At 49.8% G+C, this 18,174-nt stretch overlaps 1 protein-coding gene across 2 annotated transcripts in view; it reads left to right on the top strand.

Moving 5' to 3' along the window:
* LOC139254497 (microtubule-actin cross-linking factor 1, isoforms 6/7-like) overlaps window positions 1-18,174 on the top strand; it is a 75,300-nt gene that overhangs the window by 27,139 nt on the left and 29,987 nt on the right. For both annotated transcript variants that reach the window (XM_070873712.1, XM_070873711.1), the window contains exon 7: window positions 17,874-17,991. In XM_070873712.1, coding sequence (XP_070729813.1) covers window positions 17,874-17,991 — 118 coding nt within the window. The remainder of the gene's footprint in view (window positions 1-17,873; window positions 17,992-18,174) is intronic.

Here is an 18,174-nt window from a genome sequence, read left to right as displayed (position 1 = left end):
CCAGTGACAATGAAGGAATGGCGATATATTGCCAAGTGTGGATGGTGTGTGACTTGCAGCATAGAATAGCTCCTCTAACTCGAAACCAATCACTTGTGGCTTTGAACCTTGATCTGGCTCACCCCTCTCCAGTGCTATTCCAGCCCGAGAGTGCCAGTGTGACACAGACCCCCAGATTATATACAGGTGACCAAGCACACGCCACATGTGTACAGCCCGATGACCTCCGAGCGCGGCGCCCTTTGGTGTCTGCTGACCCCCAAGCATTAATACATAACAACATCCCCCTTTTAAAATCTTAACAACAGTCTTTTTACAAATTCCGACGGTCTGGGGACTTCCTCTCACGAGTTGATCGTCTCAGATCTGGGCGAGCGTTCTGAGTCCGTTCAGACTGAGGGCTGAGTAACCGATCTGATGGGAGTGGTCATGATTCTTGTGTCCCTAACACAGATGAGACTGCACACAGGGAGGTTAAAGTAACAGTGACCTCAGTCTTTAATAAGACACTCCAGAGTGAGGAACAGGCCTTAGGGGCCGGCTTATATACAGTGCTCCCAAGGTGTCGTTGATCCTTTGGGTGTGTGTTGTGGGCTCGAAAAAGGTGGTGTCTGCTGTGGGTTGTTCAGGGCAGTCTGTGAACCGCAGCCTCGTTTGGTCCAGGTGCTTTCTGCAAATTTGTCCATTGTCCAGTTTGACTACAAACACCCTGCTCCCTTCTTTAGCTATCACCGTGCCCGCGATCCACTTGGGACCATGTCCATAGTTTAGCACATACACAGGGTCATTCAGATCAATTTCCCGTGACACAGTGGCGTGACCATCGTTTACATTTTGTTGCTGCGGCCTGCTCTCTATCTGATCATGCAGGTTGGGGTGAACCAGCGAGAGTCTGGTTTTAAGTGTCCTTTTCATGAGTAGCTCAGCCGGGGGCACCCCTGTGAGCGAGTGAGGTCTCGTGCGGTAGCTGAGCAGTACTCGGGACAGGCGGGTTTGGAGTGAGCCTTCTGTGACTTGTTTAAGGCTCTGTTTGATTGTTTGTACTGCCCGCTCTGCCTGCCCATTGGAGGCTGGTTTAAACGGGGCCGAGGTGACATGTTTTGATCCCATTGCGGGTCATGAATTCTTTAAATTCGGCACTGGTGAAACATGGCCCTTTGTCACTGCCCAGTATGTCAGGCAGGCCGTGGGTGGCAAACATGGCCCTCAGGCTTTCAATGGTGGCGGTGGCGGTGCTTCCCGACATTATTTCACATTCAATCCATTTTGAAAAAGCAGCCACCACCACCAGGAACATTTTACCGAGAAACGGGCCCGCATAGTCGACATGGATCCTCGACCATGGTCTGGAGGGCCAGGACCACAAACTTAGTGGTGCCCCTCTGGGCGCGTTGCTCAACTGAGCACACACGCTGCATTGCCGTACACAGGACTCTAAGTCAGAGTCGATACCGGGCCACCACACGTGGGATCTGGCTATCACTTTCATCATTACTATACCCGGGTGTGTGCTGTGGAGATCCGAGATGAACATCTCCCTGCCCTTTTTGGGTAGCACTACGCGGTTACCCCACAACAGGCAGTCTGCCTGAATGGACAGCTCGTCCTTTCGCCGCTGGAACGGCTTACATAGAAACATAGAAAATAGATGTAAGAGTAGGCCATTCGGCCCTTCGAGCCTTCACCTCCATTCAATGAGTTCATGGCTGAACATGCAACTTCAGTACCCCATTCCTGCTTTCTCACCATACCCCTTGATCCCCCTAGTAGTAAGGACTACATCTAACTCCTTTTTGAATATATTTAGTGAATTGGCCTCAACAACTTTCTGTGGTAGAGAATTCCACAGGTTCACCACTCTCTGGGTGAAGAAGTTTCTCCTCATCTCAGTCCTAAATGGCTTACCCCTTATCTTTAGACTGTGTCCCCTGGTTCTGGACTTCCCCAACATTGGGAACATTCTTCCCCGTCAGAATTGTAAACGTTTCTATGAGATCCCCCCTCATTCTTCTGAACTCCAGTGAATACAAGCCCAGTTGATCCAGTCTTTCTTGATAGGTCAGTCCCGCCATCCCGGGAATCAGTCTGGTGAACCTTCGCTGCACTCCCTCAATAGCAAGAATGTCCTTCCTCAGGTTAGGAGACCAAAACTGTACACAATACTCCAGGTGTGGCCTCACCAAGGCCCTGTACAACTGTAGTAACACCTCCCTGCCCCTGTACTCAAATCCCCTCGCTATGAAGGCCAACATGCCATGTGCTTGCTTAACCGCCTGCTGTACCTGCATGCCAACCTTCAATGACTGATGTACCATGACACCCAGGTCTCGTTGCACCTCTCCTTTTCCTAATCTGTCACCATTCAGATAATAGTCTGTCTCTCTGTTTTTACCACCAAAGTGGATAACCTCACATTTATCCACATTATACTTCATCTGCCATGCATTTGCCCACTCACCTAACCTATCCAAGTCGCTCTGCAGCCTCACAGCATCCTCCTCGCAGCTCACACTGCCACCCAACTTAGTGTCATCCGCAAATTTGGAGATACTACATTTAATCCCCTCGTCTAAATCATTAAACAGCTGGGGCCCCAGCACAGAACCTTGCGGTACCCCACTAGTCACTGCCTGCCATTCTGAAAAGTACCGATTTACTCCTACTCTTTGCTTCCTGTCTGACAAACAGGTCTCAATCCATGTCAGCACACTACCCCCAATCCCATGTGCTTTAACTTTGCACATTAATCTCTTGTGTGGGACCTTGTCGAACGCCTTCTGAAAGTCCAAATATACCACATCAACTGGTTCTCCCTTGTCCACTCTACTGGAAACATCCTCAAAAAATTTCAGCTTGATTAGCTCTTGCATTTCAACGGGGATGCTGGCCCAGCTCCCATGCAGTACACAGTTTTTTACTAGGGACAGCAGAGGATCTTGGCTGGTCCAAGTCCTAATCTGGCGGGCCGTGACAGGTGATTTATCATTTTTAAATGCTTCCATGACCATTAACAAGTTTGCGGGCTGCGCCATTTCCACCCCCGTGGTGGGCAATGGTATCCGACTGAGAGCATCCGCACAGTTCTCGGTGCCTGGCCTGTGGCGGATGGTATAGTTATACGCTGATAGCGCGAGTGCCCACCTTTGTATGCGGGCTGAGGCATCAGTATTTATCCCCTTGTTTTTAGCGAACAGGGATATGAGGGGCTTGTGATCGGTTTCCAGCTCGAATTTGAGGCCAAGCAGGTGCTGATGTATTTTCTTTACCCTGAACACACACGCTAATGCCTCTTTCTCAATCATGCTGTAGGCCCTCTCGGCCTTAGACAAGCTCCTGGAGGCATAGGTGACAGGTTGCAACTTCCCCGCAACGTTAGCTTGTTGTAATAGACATCCGACTCCGTACGACGACGCATCACACGCTAGCACAAGTCTTTTACACGGGTTATACAATACAAGCAGCTAGTTGGAGCATAAAATGTTTCTGGCTTTCTCAAAATCAATTACTTGGTTTTTTCACCATACCCAGTTCTCACCTTTACGCAATAACACATGTAGGGGCTCTAAGAGGGTGCTTAACCCCTGTAGGAAGTTACCAAAATAGTTGAGGAGTCCCAGGAATGACCGCAGCTCCGTGACATTCTGTGGCCTGGGCACGTTCCTGATAGCCTCTGTCTTGGCGTCTGTGGGCCGAATGCCGTCCGCCGCGATCTTTCTCCCCAAAAACTCCACTTCTGTTGCCATGAAGACGCATTTCGACCTCTTCAGCCACAGCCCCACGTGATCCAGTCGCTGGAGGACCTCCTCCAGGTTTTGTAGGTGATCGACGGAGTCCCGACTCATGACCAATATGTCGTCCTGAAAAACCACCGCGCGTGTTACCGACTTGAGTAGGCTCTCCATGTTTCTCTGGAAGATCGCTGCAGCCGACGGAATTTCAAACGGGCATCTGTTGTAGATGAACAGTCCCTTGTGCGTGTTGATGCAGGTGAGACCCTTCGAAGACTCCTCCAGCTCCTGCGTCATGCAGGCCGAAGTCAGGTTGAGCTTAGTGAATGTCTTGCCTCCTGCCAGCGTCGCAAATAGGTCATCTGCCCTAGGTAGTGGGTATTGGTCCTGTAGCGAGAAACAATTAATAGTTACATTTATAATCGGCGCAAATCCTGTCCGTGCCATCACTTTTGAGTACTGGAACAATCGGGCTGGCCCACTCGCTGAATTCCACTGGGGAGATGATGCCCTCGCGTTGCAGCCTGTCCAGCTCGATTTCCACTCTCTCCCTCATCATGTGAGGGACCGCTCGCGCCTTGTGGTGAATGGGTCATGCCTCTGGGACCAAGTGGATCCGCACCTTCGCCCCGGAAAAGTTTCCAATGCCTGGCTCAAAAAGGGAAGGAAATTTGTTCAGAACCTGGGTACATGAGGCCTCATCGACATGTGATAGCGCTCGGATGTCATCCCAGTTCCAGTAGATTTTGCCCATTAGCTGCTCTCCAATCCGCTGGTACCTCCCCAGAGTCCAGAGAATTTTGGTAGATTATAACGAATGCATCTGATATAACTTCCGCCATCTCTTTTAATACCCTGGGATGCATTTCATCAGGACCAGGGGACTTGTCTACCTTGAGTCCCATTAGCCTATCCAGCACTACCCCCTAGTGATAGTGATTGTCTCAAGGTCCTCCCTTCCCACATTCCTGTGACCAGCAATTTTTGGCATGGTTTTTGTGTCTTCCACTGTGAAGACCGAAGCAAAATAATTGTTTAAGGTCTCAGCCATTTCCACATTTCCCATTATTAAATCCCCCTTCTCATCTTCTCAGGGACCAACATTTACTTTAGTCACTCTCTTCCGTTTTATATATCGGTAAAAGCTTTTACTATCACGATCACTATCACTAGGGGGGTAAGTGGAGCTGAGTCCACGGCCAGATCAGCCATGATCTTATTGAATGGCGGAGCAGGCTCGAGGGGCTAGATGGCCTACTCCTGTTCCTAATTCTTATGTTCTTATGTTCTTATTACAAATTCAACCAAACTGTGATCACTCATTCCGGGAGGATCTTTGACTCGGAGATCGTTTATTTTTCCTGTCTCATTACACAAGATCAGATCTAAGATAGCTTGCTCCCTTGTAGGTTCTGTAACATACTGTTCTAAGAAACAATCCCGTATGCATTCTATGAATTCCTCCTTCAGGCTACCCCGTGCGATTTGATTTGACCAATCGATATGTAGGTTAAAATCCCCCATGATTACTGCCGTTCCGTTTTCACATGCCTCCATTATTCCCTTGATTATTGCCCGCCCCACCGTGAAGTTATTATTTAGGGGCCTATAAACTACGCCCACCAGTGACTTTTTCCCCTTACTATCTCTAATCTTCACCCACAATGATTCAACATTTTGTTCATTAGAGCCAATATCGTCTCTCACAACTGCCCTGATATCATCCTTTATTAACAGAGCTACCCCACCTCCTTTCCCTTCTTGTCTATCTTTCCGAATTGTCAGATACCTCTGTATGTTTAATTCCCAGTCTTGGCCACCCTGCAACCACGTTTCTGTAATGGCCACCAAATCATACCCATTTGTAATGATTTGTGCTGTCAACTCATTTACTTTATTTCAAATGCTGCGTGTGTTTAGGTAGAGTGTTTTAATACGTTTTTAAACCATGATTTTTATTTTTGACCCCTTCTGCAGCCTCTTTATATTCATACATATTGTCCCTTCCTGTCACCTTGTGGTTTACACTTACCCCAGTGCTACTCTGCTCTGTTGCCTCCTGCCTTTTGCATTCTTTCTTGGGATCCGTTGTCGCTCACAACTATGTCAGGCAAACCATGAGTAGCAAACATGATATGAAAGCTCCTAATGGTAGCTGTAGACATGTTGGATGACATAAAACCACACTCTATTCACTTAGAATATGCATCTACTATGACAAAAAACATCTTTTCTCGGAACGGGCCCAAAAGTCGATGTGGATCCTCGACCATGGTTTGGAGGGCCACGACCAAAGACTCAGCGGAGATTCCGCTGGTACTTTACTTGGCTGCATGCAAGTATTGCACTGATGCACACATGATTCCAATCACAGTCAATTCCAGGCCACTATACATGAGACCTCGCAATGGACTTCATCATGACAATACCAGGAAGAGTGCTATGAAGTTCATGTACAAATTTTTCTCGACCTTTCTTATGCATGATGACACGATGACCCCACAGTAAACAGTCTGACTGAATGGACAGCTCATCCTTGCGACAGTTGTAAGGTTTGGTCCCATCACACAGCTCCATATGTATGACGGACCAATCACCACTGAGTACACACCGTTTCACAACCGATAAAACAGGGTCATGGCTGGTCCAGATCCTAACTTGTTGGGCAGTGACAGGGGTTCCTTCACTCTCAAAAGCATCCATTACTAACAGTAGATCTGCAGGTTGAGACATCTCCAGCTCCGGTGTGGGCAAAGGCAGATGGCTCAGTGCATCGGCACAATTCTCAGTGCGCGGTCTATGACGGATGACATAATCATACGCAGACAATGTTAGCGCCCACCTTTGAATGTGGGACGATGTATTGGTATTAATACCTTTGTTTTCCGCAAACAATTAAATGAGTGGCTTGTGATCCATTTCGAGTTCAAAACGAAGACCAAACAGGTACTGGTGCATTTATTTTAACCCCATACACACAGGCCAAAGCTTCTTTCTCCACCATACTGTAAGCTCTTTCCGCTTTAGTCAGACTTCTCGAAGCATACGCAACAGGTTGTAGCTTTCCCAATTCATTTGCTTGTTGGAGTACGCAGCCAACCCCATATGATGAAGCATCACAGGCCAATACAAGATGCTTGTAATGAACAAGCAACTTATTTGAACATAGCAGATTCTTGGCTTTCTCAAAGACTCTATCTTCAGACACACCCCAGACCCAGTTGTCGCCTTTTCTTAGTAACACATGCAGTGGCTCTAGTAAAGTGCTCAATCTGGGTAAGAAATTACCAAAGTAGTTGAGTAGCCCGAGGAACAAACACAGCTCTGTCACATTCTGAGGCCTGGTTTTTGACGGCCTCGGTTTTCGAATCAGTGGGCCTGATGCCATCAGCAACAATCTTCCTCCCGAGGAATTCGACTTCAGGTGCCATGAATACACACTTCGAATGTTTCAGCCTGAGTCCCACTTTGTCCAGACGATGTAGGACTTCTTCAAGATTGTTCAGATGTTCAGCAGTGTCGCGACCTGTGACCAGAATGTCATCTTGAAACACGACAGTTCTAGGAACGGACTTCAGTAAACTCTCCATATTCCTCTGAAATATGGCTGCAGCCAAACGAATCCCAAAAGGACACCTGTTGTAGATGAACAGTCCTTTATGGGTATTGATGCAGGTGAGTTTCTTCGAAGTGTCGACAAGCTCCTGGGTCATATAGGCCGACGTCAGATCCAGTTTTGTGAACAACTTTCCACCAGCTAGCATGGCGAACAGGTCATCAGTGCTCGGTAACGGGTACTGATCCTGTTTCGAAAATCGGTTAATCGTAACCTTGTAGTCTCCACAAATCCTGACAGTGCCATCACTCTTCAACACAGGAACAATGGGACTGGCTCACTCATTAAACTCGACCGGTGATATGATCCCTTCATGCTGGAGTCTGCCAAACTCAATTTCAACCTTCTCCCTCATCATGTATGGAACAGACCGAGCTTTGTGATAGACAGGCCTTGCATTGGAGTCCAGGTGAATCTGCACCTTGGTTCCCGTAAAATTACCAATGCCCGGTTCAAACAAAGAAGGAAACTTTGGCCACAAAATACTGATCCAGGCAGTCGACAAAATCCACCCAATCCTCGCCCTCCATGAATCTTTCCAGGATTCCAACAGTGCGAAGGTTCTTAAATTACCTCGTCGCCAATTGTAATGACTCAAGAGTCTGGTTACTGTAAACTCACTCAGGTTCAACCTGATCCATCTTTATTCCAGCCCGAGAGTGCCAGTGTGATAGACACTCAGCTTATATACAGGTGACCAAGCAGACATGCCACATGCATACAGCCCAATGACCTCCGACCGCGGCGCCCTCTGGTGTCTGGTCACCCCCAAGCTCTAATATTTAACAAATACTGCCTGTGATAAGTGCTGCCATCCCCTCCTTTTGTCCTTCCCTATCTTCCCGAATACATTGGAGCCAGGAACATTCAGTTCCAAATCCTCCCCTGGTTTGAGCCAGGTCTCCGCGATCGTCACCCTCCCATAATCCCACGTGGTGACTTGTACCTGCAGCTCACCAACCTCATTTACCAACTCCGCACATTGACGCAGCTGAGCACTCCAGGAATCGGAAACCCCCTCTCCCGTGCCATTTCTCCAGCCTTGTATTAGTGTGTCTTATCCTCCAGCTCCGATACTCATTCGTACATGGCACGGCAAGTAATGCAGAGATTACCATTGTTGAAGATCTACTCTTTATCTTCCTCCCAAGCTCCTGAAACTCTGACAACAAGGCCACAATCCATCCTCTTCATTGGTTCCAACATGGACCACAACTTTTGGCTATTCCCCCTCCCGCAGAATACCCTGCATGCTCTTCCTGATGTCCATTACCCTGCCACCAGGGAGGCAACACTCCATGTGGCACTCACGTTAGCGTTTAAAAAAAAATATTCCTGGGATATGGGTGTCGCTGGCCAGGCCGGCATTTATTGTCCATTCCTAATTGCCCCGTGAGAAGGTGGTGGTGAGCCGCCTTCTTGAACCGCTGCAGTCCGTGTGGTGAAGGTGCTCCCACAGTGCTGTTAGGGAGGGAGTTCCAGGATTGTGACCCAGCGACGATGAAGGAACGGCCGATATATTCCCAAGTCGGGATGGTGTGTGACTGGGAGGGAACTTAGAATCGTAGAATCATAGAATGGTCACTGTAGTGTATGGAGCAGGAGTCAGACTGAACACTGTGAGCTCAAAGTAACGTGTGACCTTAGACTTTTATTGCAGGTCTCCAGAGTGCCTCTCCAACCTGTGAGGCCTTCTTAAATACCTGTGCTCCCAAGGGATTATGGGATCCCAGGGGATGAGCCCTCTGGTGGCTGTACAGAGTAAATACAAATCCACATATATAACAACATTTCCCCCCAAAGTCAATAGTGTAACTATTTACAACGTGAGTCGATCTGGGGCCCTTCTTGCCCTGGTTGATCGTCTCGGTGTGAAGGCTGGTGTTGTTGAATCATTTGTTGGGCCCTCGCTGGGCTGCTGTGCAGCTGGCCTTGCTGGGCTGCCTGGTGTGTTGGGCCCTGCTGGGCTGCTGGCCTTGCTGGGCTGCCTGGTGTGTTGGGCCCTCGCTGGGCTGCTGGCCTTGCTGGGCTGCCTGGTGTGTTGGGCCCTCGCTGGGCTGCTGGCCTTGCTGGGCTGCCTGGTGTGTTGGGCCCTCGCTGGGCTGCTGGCCTTGCTGGGCTGCCTGGTGTGTTGGGTCCTGCTGGTCTGCTGTGGATGATGGGTTTTGCTTCGTGGTCAACCGTGGTGTCGGTTGCCACTGGTGTGTATGTTGGGGGATCAAAAAAGGTAGGGTCCAAGGTGGGATGCTCAGGGTAGTCCGTGAATCTGAGTTTGACTTGGTCCAAGTGTTTTCGGTGAATGAGTCCATTTGAAAGTTTGACCCGAAACACCTTGCTCCCCTCTTTGGCCACGACAGTGCTGGGAAGCCACTTGGGACCTTGTCCATAATTTAATACAAATACAGGATCATTGACTTCAATCTCGCGTGACACATTTGCGCTGTCATGGTATGTACTTTGTTGAAGCCGCCTGCTCTCTACCTGTTCATGTAGATCAGGGTGAACTAACGAGAGCCTTGTCTTAAGTGCTCTTTTCATGATCAGTTCAGCAGGTGGGATCCCAGTGAGTGAGTGGGGTCTCGTGCGGTAGCTAAGCAGGACTCGGGATAGGCGAGTCTGCAGTGAGCCTTCAGTTACCCTCTTCAAGCCTTGCTTGATGGTTTGCACTGCTCTCTCTGCCTGACCATTGGACGCTGGTTTAAACGGGGCAGATGTGACATGTTTGATCCCGTTACGGGTCATGAATTCTTTGAACTCAGCACTGGTAAAACATGGCCCGTTGTCGCTCACCAGGACATCGGGTAGGCCGTGTGTGGTAAACATGGCCCTCAGGCTTTCAGTGGTGGACGTGCTAGCCGACATTATCTCACATTCAATCCACTTGGAGTACGCGTCTACAACCACAAGGAACATTTTACCCAAGAACGGGCCTGCATAGTCGACGTGTACCCTAGACCACGGTTTGGAGGGCCAAGACCATAAACTCAGAGGCGCCTCCCTGGGTACATTGCTTAACTGCGAGCATGTATTACATCTGTGAACGCAGGATTCTAAGTCCGCATCGATACCGGGCCACCACACGTGGGATCTGGCTATCGCTTTCATCATTACGATGCCTGGGTGGGTACTGTGGAGGTCATTGATGAAGGTCTCTCTGCCCTTCTTGGGGACCACTACTCGATTGCCCCACAGAAGGCAGTCTGCCTGTATAGACATTTCATCTTTGCGTCGCTGGAACGGCTTTATCTCTTCCTGCATTTCCACTGAGACACTGGACCAGCTCCCGTGAAGCACACAGCTTTTGACTCGAGATAATAAGGGGTCCTGGCTTGTCCAGGTTTTGATCTGCCGGGCAGTGACGGGTGATTGCTCACTCTCCAATGTTTCCATAACCATGGATAGATCTGTGGGCTGCACCATTTCCAGCCCCGTGGTGGGCAATGGCAGCCTACTGAGAGCATCGGCGCAGTTTTCTGTGCCTGGCCTGTGGCGGATGGCGTAGTTGTATGTGGACAATGTGAGCGCCCATCTCTGGATGCGGGCCGATGCATTAGTATTTATCCCTTTACTCTCAGAAGACAGGGATATAAATGGCTTATGGTCAGTTTCCAATTCGAATTTTAGCCCAAACAGGTATTGATGCATTTTCTTTACCCCATAGACACACGCTAACGCTTCTTTCTCAATCATGTTGTAGGCTCTCTCAGCCTTAGACAGACTCCTGGATGCATAAGCAACCGGTGGCAGTTTCCCGAAATCATTAGCTTGTTGCAATACACACCCGACACCATATGACGACGCATCACATGCTCGTACCCAACGCTTACATGGATCATACAACACAAGTAATTTGTTTGAGCATAACAATTTTCACGCTTTTACAAAGGTATTTTATTGGCTTTTGTCCCAAACCCATTCGCCCCCTTTTCATAGTAAGACATGTAGTGGTTCTAACAGTCTGCTGAGACCCGGTAAGAAGTTATCAAAGTAGTTCAGGAGTCCCAGCTCCGTCACGTTCTGTGGCCTCGGTGCGTTCTCGATTGCCTCCGTCTTCGCGTTGGTGGCCTGATGCTGTCCACCGCAATCCTCCTTCCCAGGAACTCCACTTCAGGCACCAGGAAAACGCACTCTGAGCGTGTTAACCTGAGCCCCATGCGGTTAAGTCGACTAAAAACCTCCTCCAGGTTCTGCAGATGCTCGACTGTGTTCCGACCTGTGACCAAGATGTCGTGCTGGAAGACAAACGGTGTGTGGGACCGACTTCAGTAAACTTTCCATGTTTCTCTGGAATATCGCCGCTGATCGGATTCCAAACAGGCATCTGTTATAAACAAAAAGACCTTTGTGCGTGTTGATACAGGTGAGGGCCTTCGATGATTCCTCCAGTTCCTGCGTCATGTAGGCTGAGGTCAAGTCCAGCTTCGTGAATGTCTTTCCTCCCACCAGCGTTGCAAAGAGGTCATTGGCCTTTGGTAGTGGGTATTGGTCCTGCAGGGAGAAACGATTGATAGTTACTTTGTAATCACCACAGATTCTGACGGTGCCGTCTCCCTTGAGGACTGGGACAATAGGACTGGCCCACTCACTGAACTCGATCGGTGAAATGATGCCCTCTCTTTGCAGCCAGTCTAGCTCAATCTCTACCCTTTCTCTTGTCGTGTACGGTACTGCTCTCACCTTGTGATGGATGGGTTGTGACCCGGAATTTGGTGGATCTGCACTTTTGCTCCTTGTAATTTCCCGATGCCTGGTTCAAACAGCGAAGGAAATTTGTTTAAGACCTGGGCACAGGAAGTGTCGTCAGCAGGCGATAGCGCTTGGATCTCGTCCCATTTCCAGCGTATCTTTCCCAGCCAGCTCCTGCCGAGCAGCGTGGGACCATCGCCCGGTACCGCCCAGAGTGGTAACTTGTGCACCGCTCCATCATAGGAGACCTTTACGGTAACACTGCCGATTACAGGAATCAGTTGTTTAGTGTAAGTTCTTAGTCTCGTGTGAACTGGAGTTAAGACTGGCCTTGAGGCCTTGTTGCACCACAACCTTTCGAAAGTCTTTTTGCCCATCATGGACTGGCTCGCACCTGTGTCCAGCTCCATTGACACCAGGAGTCCATTTAGTTCAACATTCACCATTATCGGGGGACAATTCGTTGTGAATGTGTGCACCCCATGTACCTCAACCTCCTCTATCTGAGACTCTGGTTCATCGTGATCCTCCATGGATCTGTCCTCCTCTGCAACGTGGTGATTTGCAGCTTTAACAGGCTTTGCAGCTCGCCTGCACACTCGTTGGAGGTGTCCCATTGTTCCACAGCCCTTGTAAACGTACGCTTTGAATCGGCATGAATGGAAATGATGATCTCCCCCGCAGCACCAACAAGGTGTTAATGGCCTTACATTCATGTACAGACGGTGTATCTGTAGGTATGTGTGACCTGCCCTGTACATTACGATTCGAAAACAACATCACTTTGTTCACAGTACGTGTAGCAACACTTGTGTGCTGAGAGATTTGCTTCGTATTGTCACTGGTGACAATGAACACCTGGGCTATCGCTATGGCCTTACTCAAGGTTGGGGTCTCTACAGTTAAAAGTTTGCGAAGTATGGTTTCGTGGCCAATGCCAAGTACGAAAAAGTCTCTGAGCATGTGCTCCAAATGTCCTTCAGATTCACAATGTCCTGCAAGGCGTCTTAGCTCAGCGACATAACTCACCACTTCCTGGCCTTCAGACCTTTTGTAGGTGTAGAACCGGTACCTCGCCATCAGAACACTTTCCTTCGGGTTCAAATGCTCTCAGACCAGTGTGCACAAATCGTTGTACGATTTCTCCGTGGGTTTCGGTGGAGTGAGCAGATTCTTCATGAGGCCATACGTTGGTGCCCCACAGACGGTGAGGAGGATCGCCCTTCGTTTGGCAGCGCTCTCTTCCCCATCTAGCTCGTTGACCACGAAGTATTGGTCGAGTCACTCTACAAAAGTTTCCCAATCATCTCCCTCCGAGAATTTCTCCAGGATGCCCACTGTTCTCTGCATCTTTGGGTTCGCTATCTGTATCTCGTCGCCAGTTGTTGTGTATGGAGAAAGAGTCAGACTGAACACTGAGCTCAAAGTAAAGTATGAACTTAGTCTTTTATTGCAGGTCTCCAGAGTGCCTCTCCAACCTGTGAAGCCTCCTTAAATACCTGTGCTCCCAAGGGATTATGGGATTCCCTTGGGATTCCAGGGGATGAGCCCTCTGGTGGCTGTACAGAGTAAATACAAGTTTACATATATAACAGTTACAGCACAGAAGGAGGCCATTGGGCCCGCCGAGCCTGTGCCGATTCTCTGTAAGAGCACTTCGATTGTCCCACTCCCCCGCACTTTCCCCGGAGCCCTGCAAATTCTTTACCTTCAGGTAGTTATCCAATTCCTTTTTGAAAGCCACAATTCCTGGTTACAGGGTTTTCAGACAGGATAGAGAAGGGGTTCAAAAATGGGTGGTTCTCAGTATTATTTATTACAGCTGTGAGGAGGGATGAAATGTTAGAGGGGCCATCAAACAAGGCCATATGGGTTGAATTGAAGAACAAAAAAGGAGCGATCACACGACTGGGAGTGTAATACAGACCCCCAGACAGTCAGAGGGAGATAGAAGAGCAAATATATAGGAACATTTCTGAGAAGTGCAAAATCTATAGGGCAGTAAATTGGGGAATTTAAACGACCCTAATATTAACTGGATAAAATTAGTGTGAATGGTACAGAGCGTGCGGAATTCCTAAAATACATTCAGGAAACATAGAAACATAGAAACATAGAAAATAGGTGCAGGAGTAGGTCATTCAGCCCTTCTAGCCTGCACCGCCATTCAATGAGTTCATGACTGAACATGAAACTTCAGTACCCCATTCCTGCTTTCTCACCATACCCCTTGATCCCCCGAGTAGTAAGGACTTCATCTCACTCCCTTTTGAATATATTTAGTGAATTGTCCTCAACTACTTTGGAAAACTGCAAATGTAACGCACCTATTTAAAAAAGGAGGCAGACAAAAAGCAGGAAACTATCGACCAGTTAGCCCAACATCTGTGGTTGGGAAAATGCTGGAGTCCATTATTAAAGAAGCAGTAGCAGGACATTTGGAAAAGCAAAATTCGGTCAGGCAGAGTCAGCATGGATTTATGAAGGGAAGTCATGTTTGACAAATTTGCTGCAATTCTTTGAGGATGTAACGTACAGGGTGGGTAAAGGGGAACCAGTGGATGTGGTGTATTTGGATTTCCAGAAGGCATTTGACAAGGTGCCACACAAAAGGTTACTGCACAAGATAAAAGTTCACGGGGTTGGGGGTAATATATTAGTATGGATAGAGGATTGGCTAACTAACAGAGAACAGAGAGTCGGGATAAATGGTTCATTCTCGGGTTGGCAATCAGTAACTAGTGAGGTGTCGCAGGGATCAGTGCTGGGACCCCAACTATTTACAATCTATATTTACGACTTGGAAGAAGGGACAGAGTGTAACGTAGCCAAGTTTGCTGACAATACAATGATGGGAGGAAAAGCAATGTGTGAGGAGGACACAAAAAATCTGCAAAAGGACATAGACAGGCTAAGTGAGTGGGCAAAAATTTGGCAGATGGAGTATAATGTTGGAAAGTGTGAGGTCATGCACAGAAAAAATCAAAGAGCAAATTATTATTTAAATGGAGAAAGATTGCAAAGTGCTGCAGTACAGCGGGACCTGGGGGTACTTGTACATGAAACACAAAAGGTTAGTATGCAGGTACAGCAAGTGATCAGGAAGGCAAAGGGGATGGAGTATAAAAGCAGGGAAGTCTTGCTCCAGTTATACAGGGTATTGGTGAGGCCACACCTGGAATACTGCGTGCAGTTTTGGTCTCTGTATTTACGAAAGGATATACTTGTTTGGAGGCTGTTCAGAGAAGGTTCACTCGGTTGATTCCGGGGATGAGGGGTTTGACTTATGAGGAAAGGTTGAGTAGGTTGGGCCTCTACTCATTGGAATTCAGAAGAATGAGAGGTGATCTTAACGAAACATGTAAGAAAGTGAGGGGGCTCGACAAGGTGGATGCAGAGAGGATGTTTCCACTGATGGGGGAGACTAGAACTAGGGGGCATGATCTTAGAATAAGGGGCCGCCCATTTAAAACTGAGATGAGGAGGAATTTCTTCTCTCAGAGGGTTGTAAATCTGTGGAATTCGCTGCCTCAGAGAGCTGTGGAAGCCGGGACATTGAATATATTTAAGACAGAAATACACAGTTTCTTAAATGATAAGGGGTTATGGGGAGCGGGCAGGGAAGTGGAGCTGAGTCCATGATCGGATCAGCAATGATCGTATTAAATGGCAGAGCAGGCTCGAGGGGCCGTATGGCCTACTCCTGCTCCTATTTCTTATGTTCATTTAGAAAGACACGGATTAATCAAGGGCAGAGAGCATGGATTTGTTAAGGGAAGTTCATGTCTAACTAATTTGACTGAATTTTTTGAGGACATATGATGAGGGTAGTGTATATGGATTTTAGCAAAACTTTTGATAAGGTCCCACATGGCAGGCTGGTCACGAAGGTTAAAGCCCATGGGATCCAGGGCAAAGTGGCAAGTTGGATCCAAAATTGTCTCAGAGGCAGGAAGCAAAGGGTAATGGTCGATGGATGTTTTTGTGACAGGAAGGCTGTATCCAGTGGGGTTCCGCAGGGCTCAGTGCTGGGTCCCTTGCTTTTTGTGGTATATATTAATGACTTGGACTTGAATGTTGGGGGTATGATTAAGAAGTTTGCAATGACACTAAAATCGGCCGTGAGGTTGGTAATGAAGAAGAAAGCTGCAGACTGCAATGAACTGGTCAGGTGGGCAGAACAGTGGCAAATGGAATTCAATCCGGAGAAGTGTGAGGTAATGCATTTGGGGAGGGCTAAAAAGGCAAAGAAATACACATTGAATCTCAGTACTGCCCCTCCGACAGTGCTGCACTCCCTCAGTACTGCCCCTCCGACAGTGCGGGGCTCCCTCAGTACTGCCCCTCCGACAGTGCGGCACTCCCTCAGTACTGCCCCTCCGACAGTGCGGGGCTCCCTCAGTACTGCCCCTCCGACAGTGCGGCACTCCCTCAGTACTGCCCCTCCGACAGTGCAGCACTCCCTCAGTACTGCCCCTCCGACAGTGCGGCACTCCCTCAGTACTGCCCCTCCGACAGTGCAGCACTCCCTCAGTACTGCCCCTCCGACAGTGTGGCGCTCCCTCAGTACTGCCCCTCCGACAGTGCAGCACTCCCTCAGTACTGCCCCTCCGACAGTACGGCACTCCCTCAGTACTGCCCCTCCGACAGTGCGGCACTCCCTCAGTACTGCCCCTCCGACAGTGCAGTGCTCCCTCAGTACTGCCCCTCCGACAGTGCGGTGCTCCCTCAGTACTGCCCCTCCGACAGTGCGGCGCTCCCTCAGTACTGCCCCTCCGACAGTGCGGCGCTCCCTCAGTACTGCCCCTCCGACAGTGCGGCACTCCCTCAGTACTGCCCCTCCGACAGTGCGGCACTCCCTCAGTACTGCCCCTCCGACAGTGCGGCGCTCCCTCAGTACTGCCCCTCCGACAGTGCGGCGCTCCCTCAGTACTGCCCCTCCGACAGTGCGGCGCTCCCTCAGTACTGCCCCTCCGACAGTGCGGGGCTCCCTCAGTACTGCCCCTCCGACAGTGCTGCACTCCCTCAGTTCTGCCCCTCCGACAGTGCTGCACTCCCTCAGTACTGCCCCTCCGACAGTGCTGCACTCCCTCAGTTCTGCCCCTCCGACAGTGCGGCACTCCCTCAGTACTGCCCCTCCGACAGTGCTGCACTCCCTCAGTACTGCCCCTCCGACAGTGCGGTGCTCCCTCAGTACTGCCCCTCCGACAGTGCGGCACTCCCTCAGTACTGCCCCTCCGACAGTGCAGCGCTCCCTCAGTACTGCCCCTCCGACAGTGCGGTGCTCCCTCAGTACTGCCCCTCCGACAGTGCGGCGCTCCCTCAGTACTGCCCCTCCGACAGTGCGGCGCTCCCTCAGTACTGCCCCTCCGACAGTGCGGCACTCCCTCAGTACTGCCCCTCCGACAGTGCGGCACTCCCTCAGTACTGCCCCTCCGACAGTGCGGCGCTCCCTCAGTACTGCCCCTCCGACAGTGCGGCGCTCCCTCAGTACTGCCCCTCCAACAGTGCGGCACTCCCTCCGACATTACCCCCCGCACGCTCCCCACCCTTTGTATTCCTGGCCAGCCCCGTGAGTCGACACTACAACTGTTGCATGATTTCCCCGAGTGAGCACTCTGGTGTGGCAGCTTGTCTCAGTTGATGGATTCACCCGTCAGGTCAGCAGGCTGTGGGGTAAACACACTCCAGCTCTAACGCACTAGCTGAGGTTTGCTGAGTGCGGAGCACGATGTGCGCAGATTGTTGAGCCGACAGTGATGCCAACACACTGAGAGTTTGCGGGGATTCATGTCCTGTGATGGAGCATTAAACGTTCCCTGAATTCTGCCCTTGTTCTGCAGTTCGGTGACTCCCAGCAGCTACGGATGGTCCGGATCCTGCGGAGTACGGTGATGGTGCGTGTGGGAGGGGGATGGAGTGCCCTGGATGAATTCTTGGTGAAGAACGACCCTTGCAGAGGTAGGACTGTGTCACGGATATGAGCGTTCATAATCAGTTAATCCTCGAGTTACAGGTGAGGAAGGCCATTCAGCCCATCTTCAGCCATCGATCCAGATCCCTCAGTGCAGCAGCCAATTCTTTCCCAACTCATCCCAGAGGTTTTGCCTCAATCACGTGAGCTCAGTGTCAGCCATGGCTCAG

Source organism: Pristiophorus japonicus, unplaced genomic scaffold (assembly GCF_044704955.1).
Source record: "Pristiophorus japonicus isolate sPriJap1 unplaced genomic scaffold, sPriJap1.hap1 HAP1_SCAFFOLD_554, whole genome shotgun sequence".
NCBI classification, from domain to species: Eukaryota; Metazoa; Chordata; class Chondrichthyes; family Pristiophoridae; genus Pristiophorus; species Pristiophorus japonicus.
The sequence above is the reverse complement of the archived record's forward strand: the minus strand, read 5'-3'. Positions and strand labels throughout refer to the sequence as shown.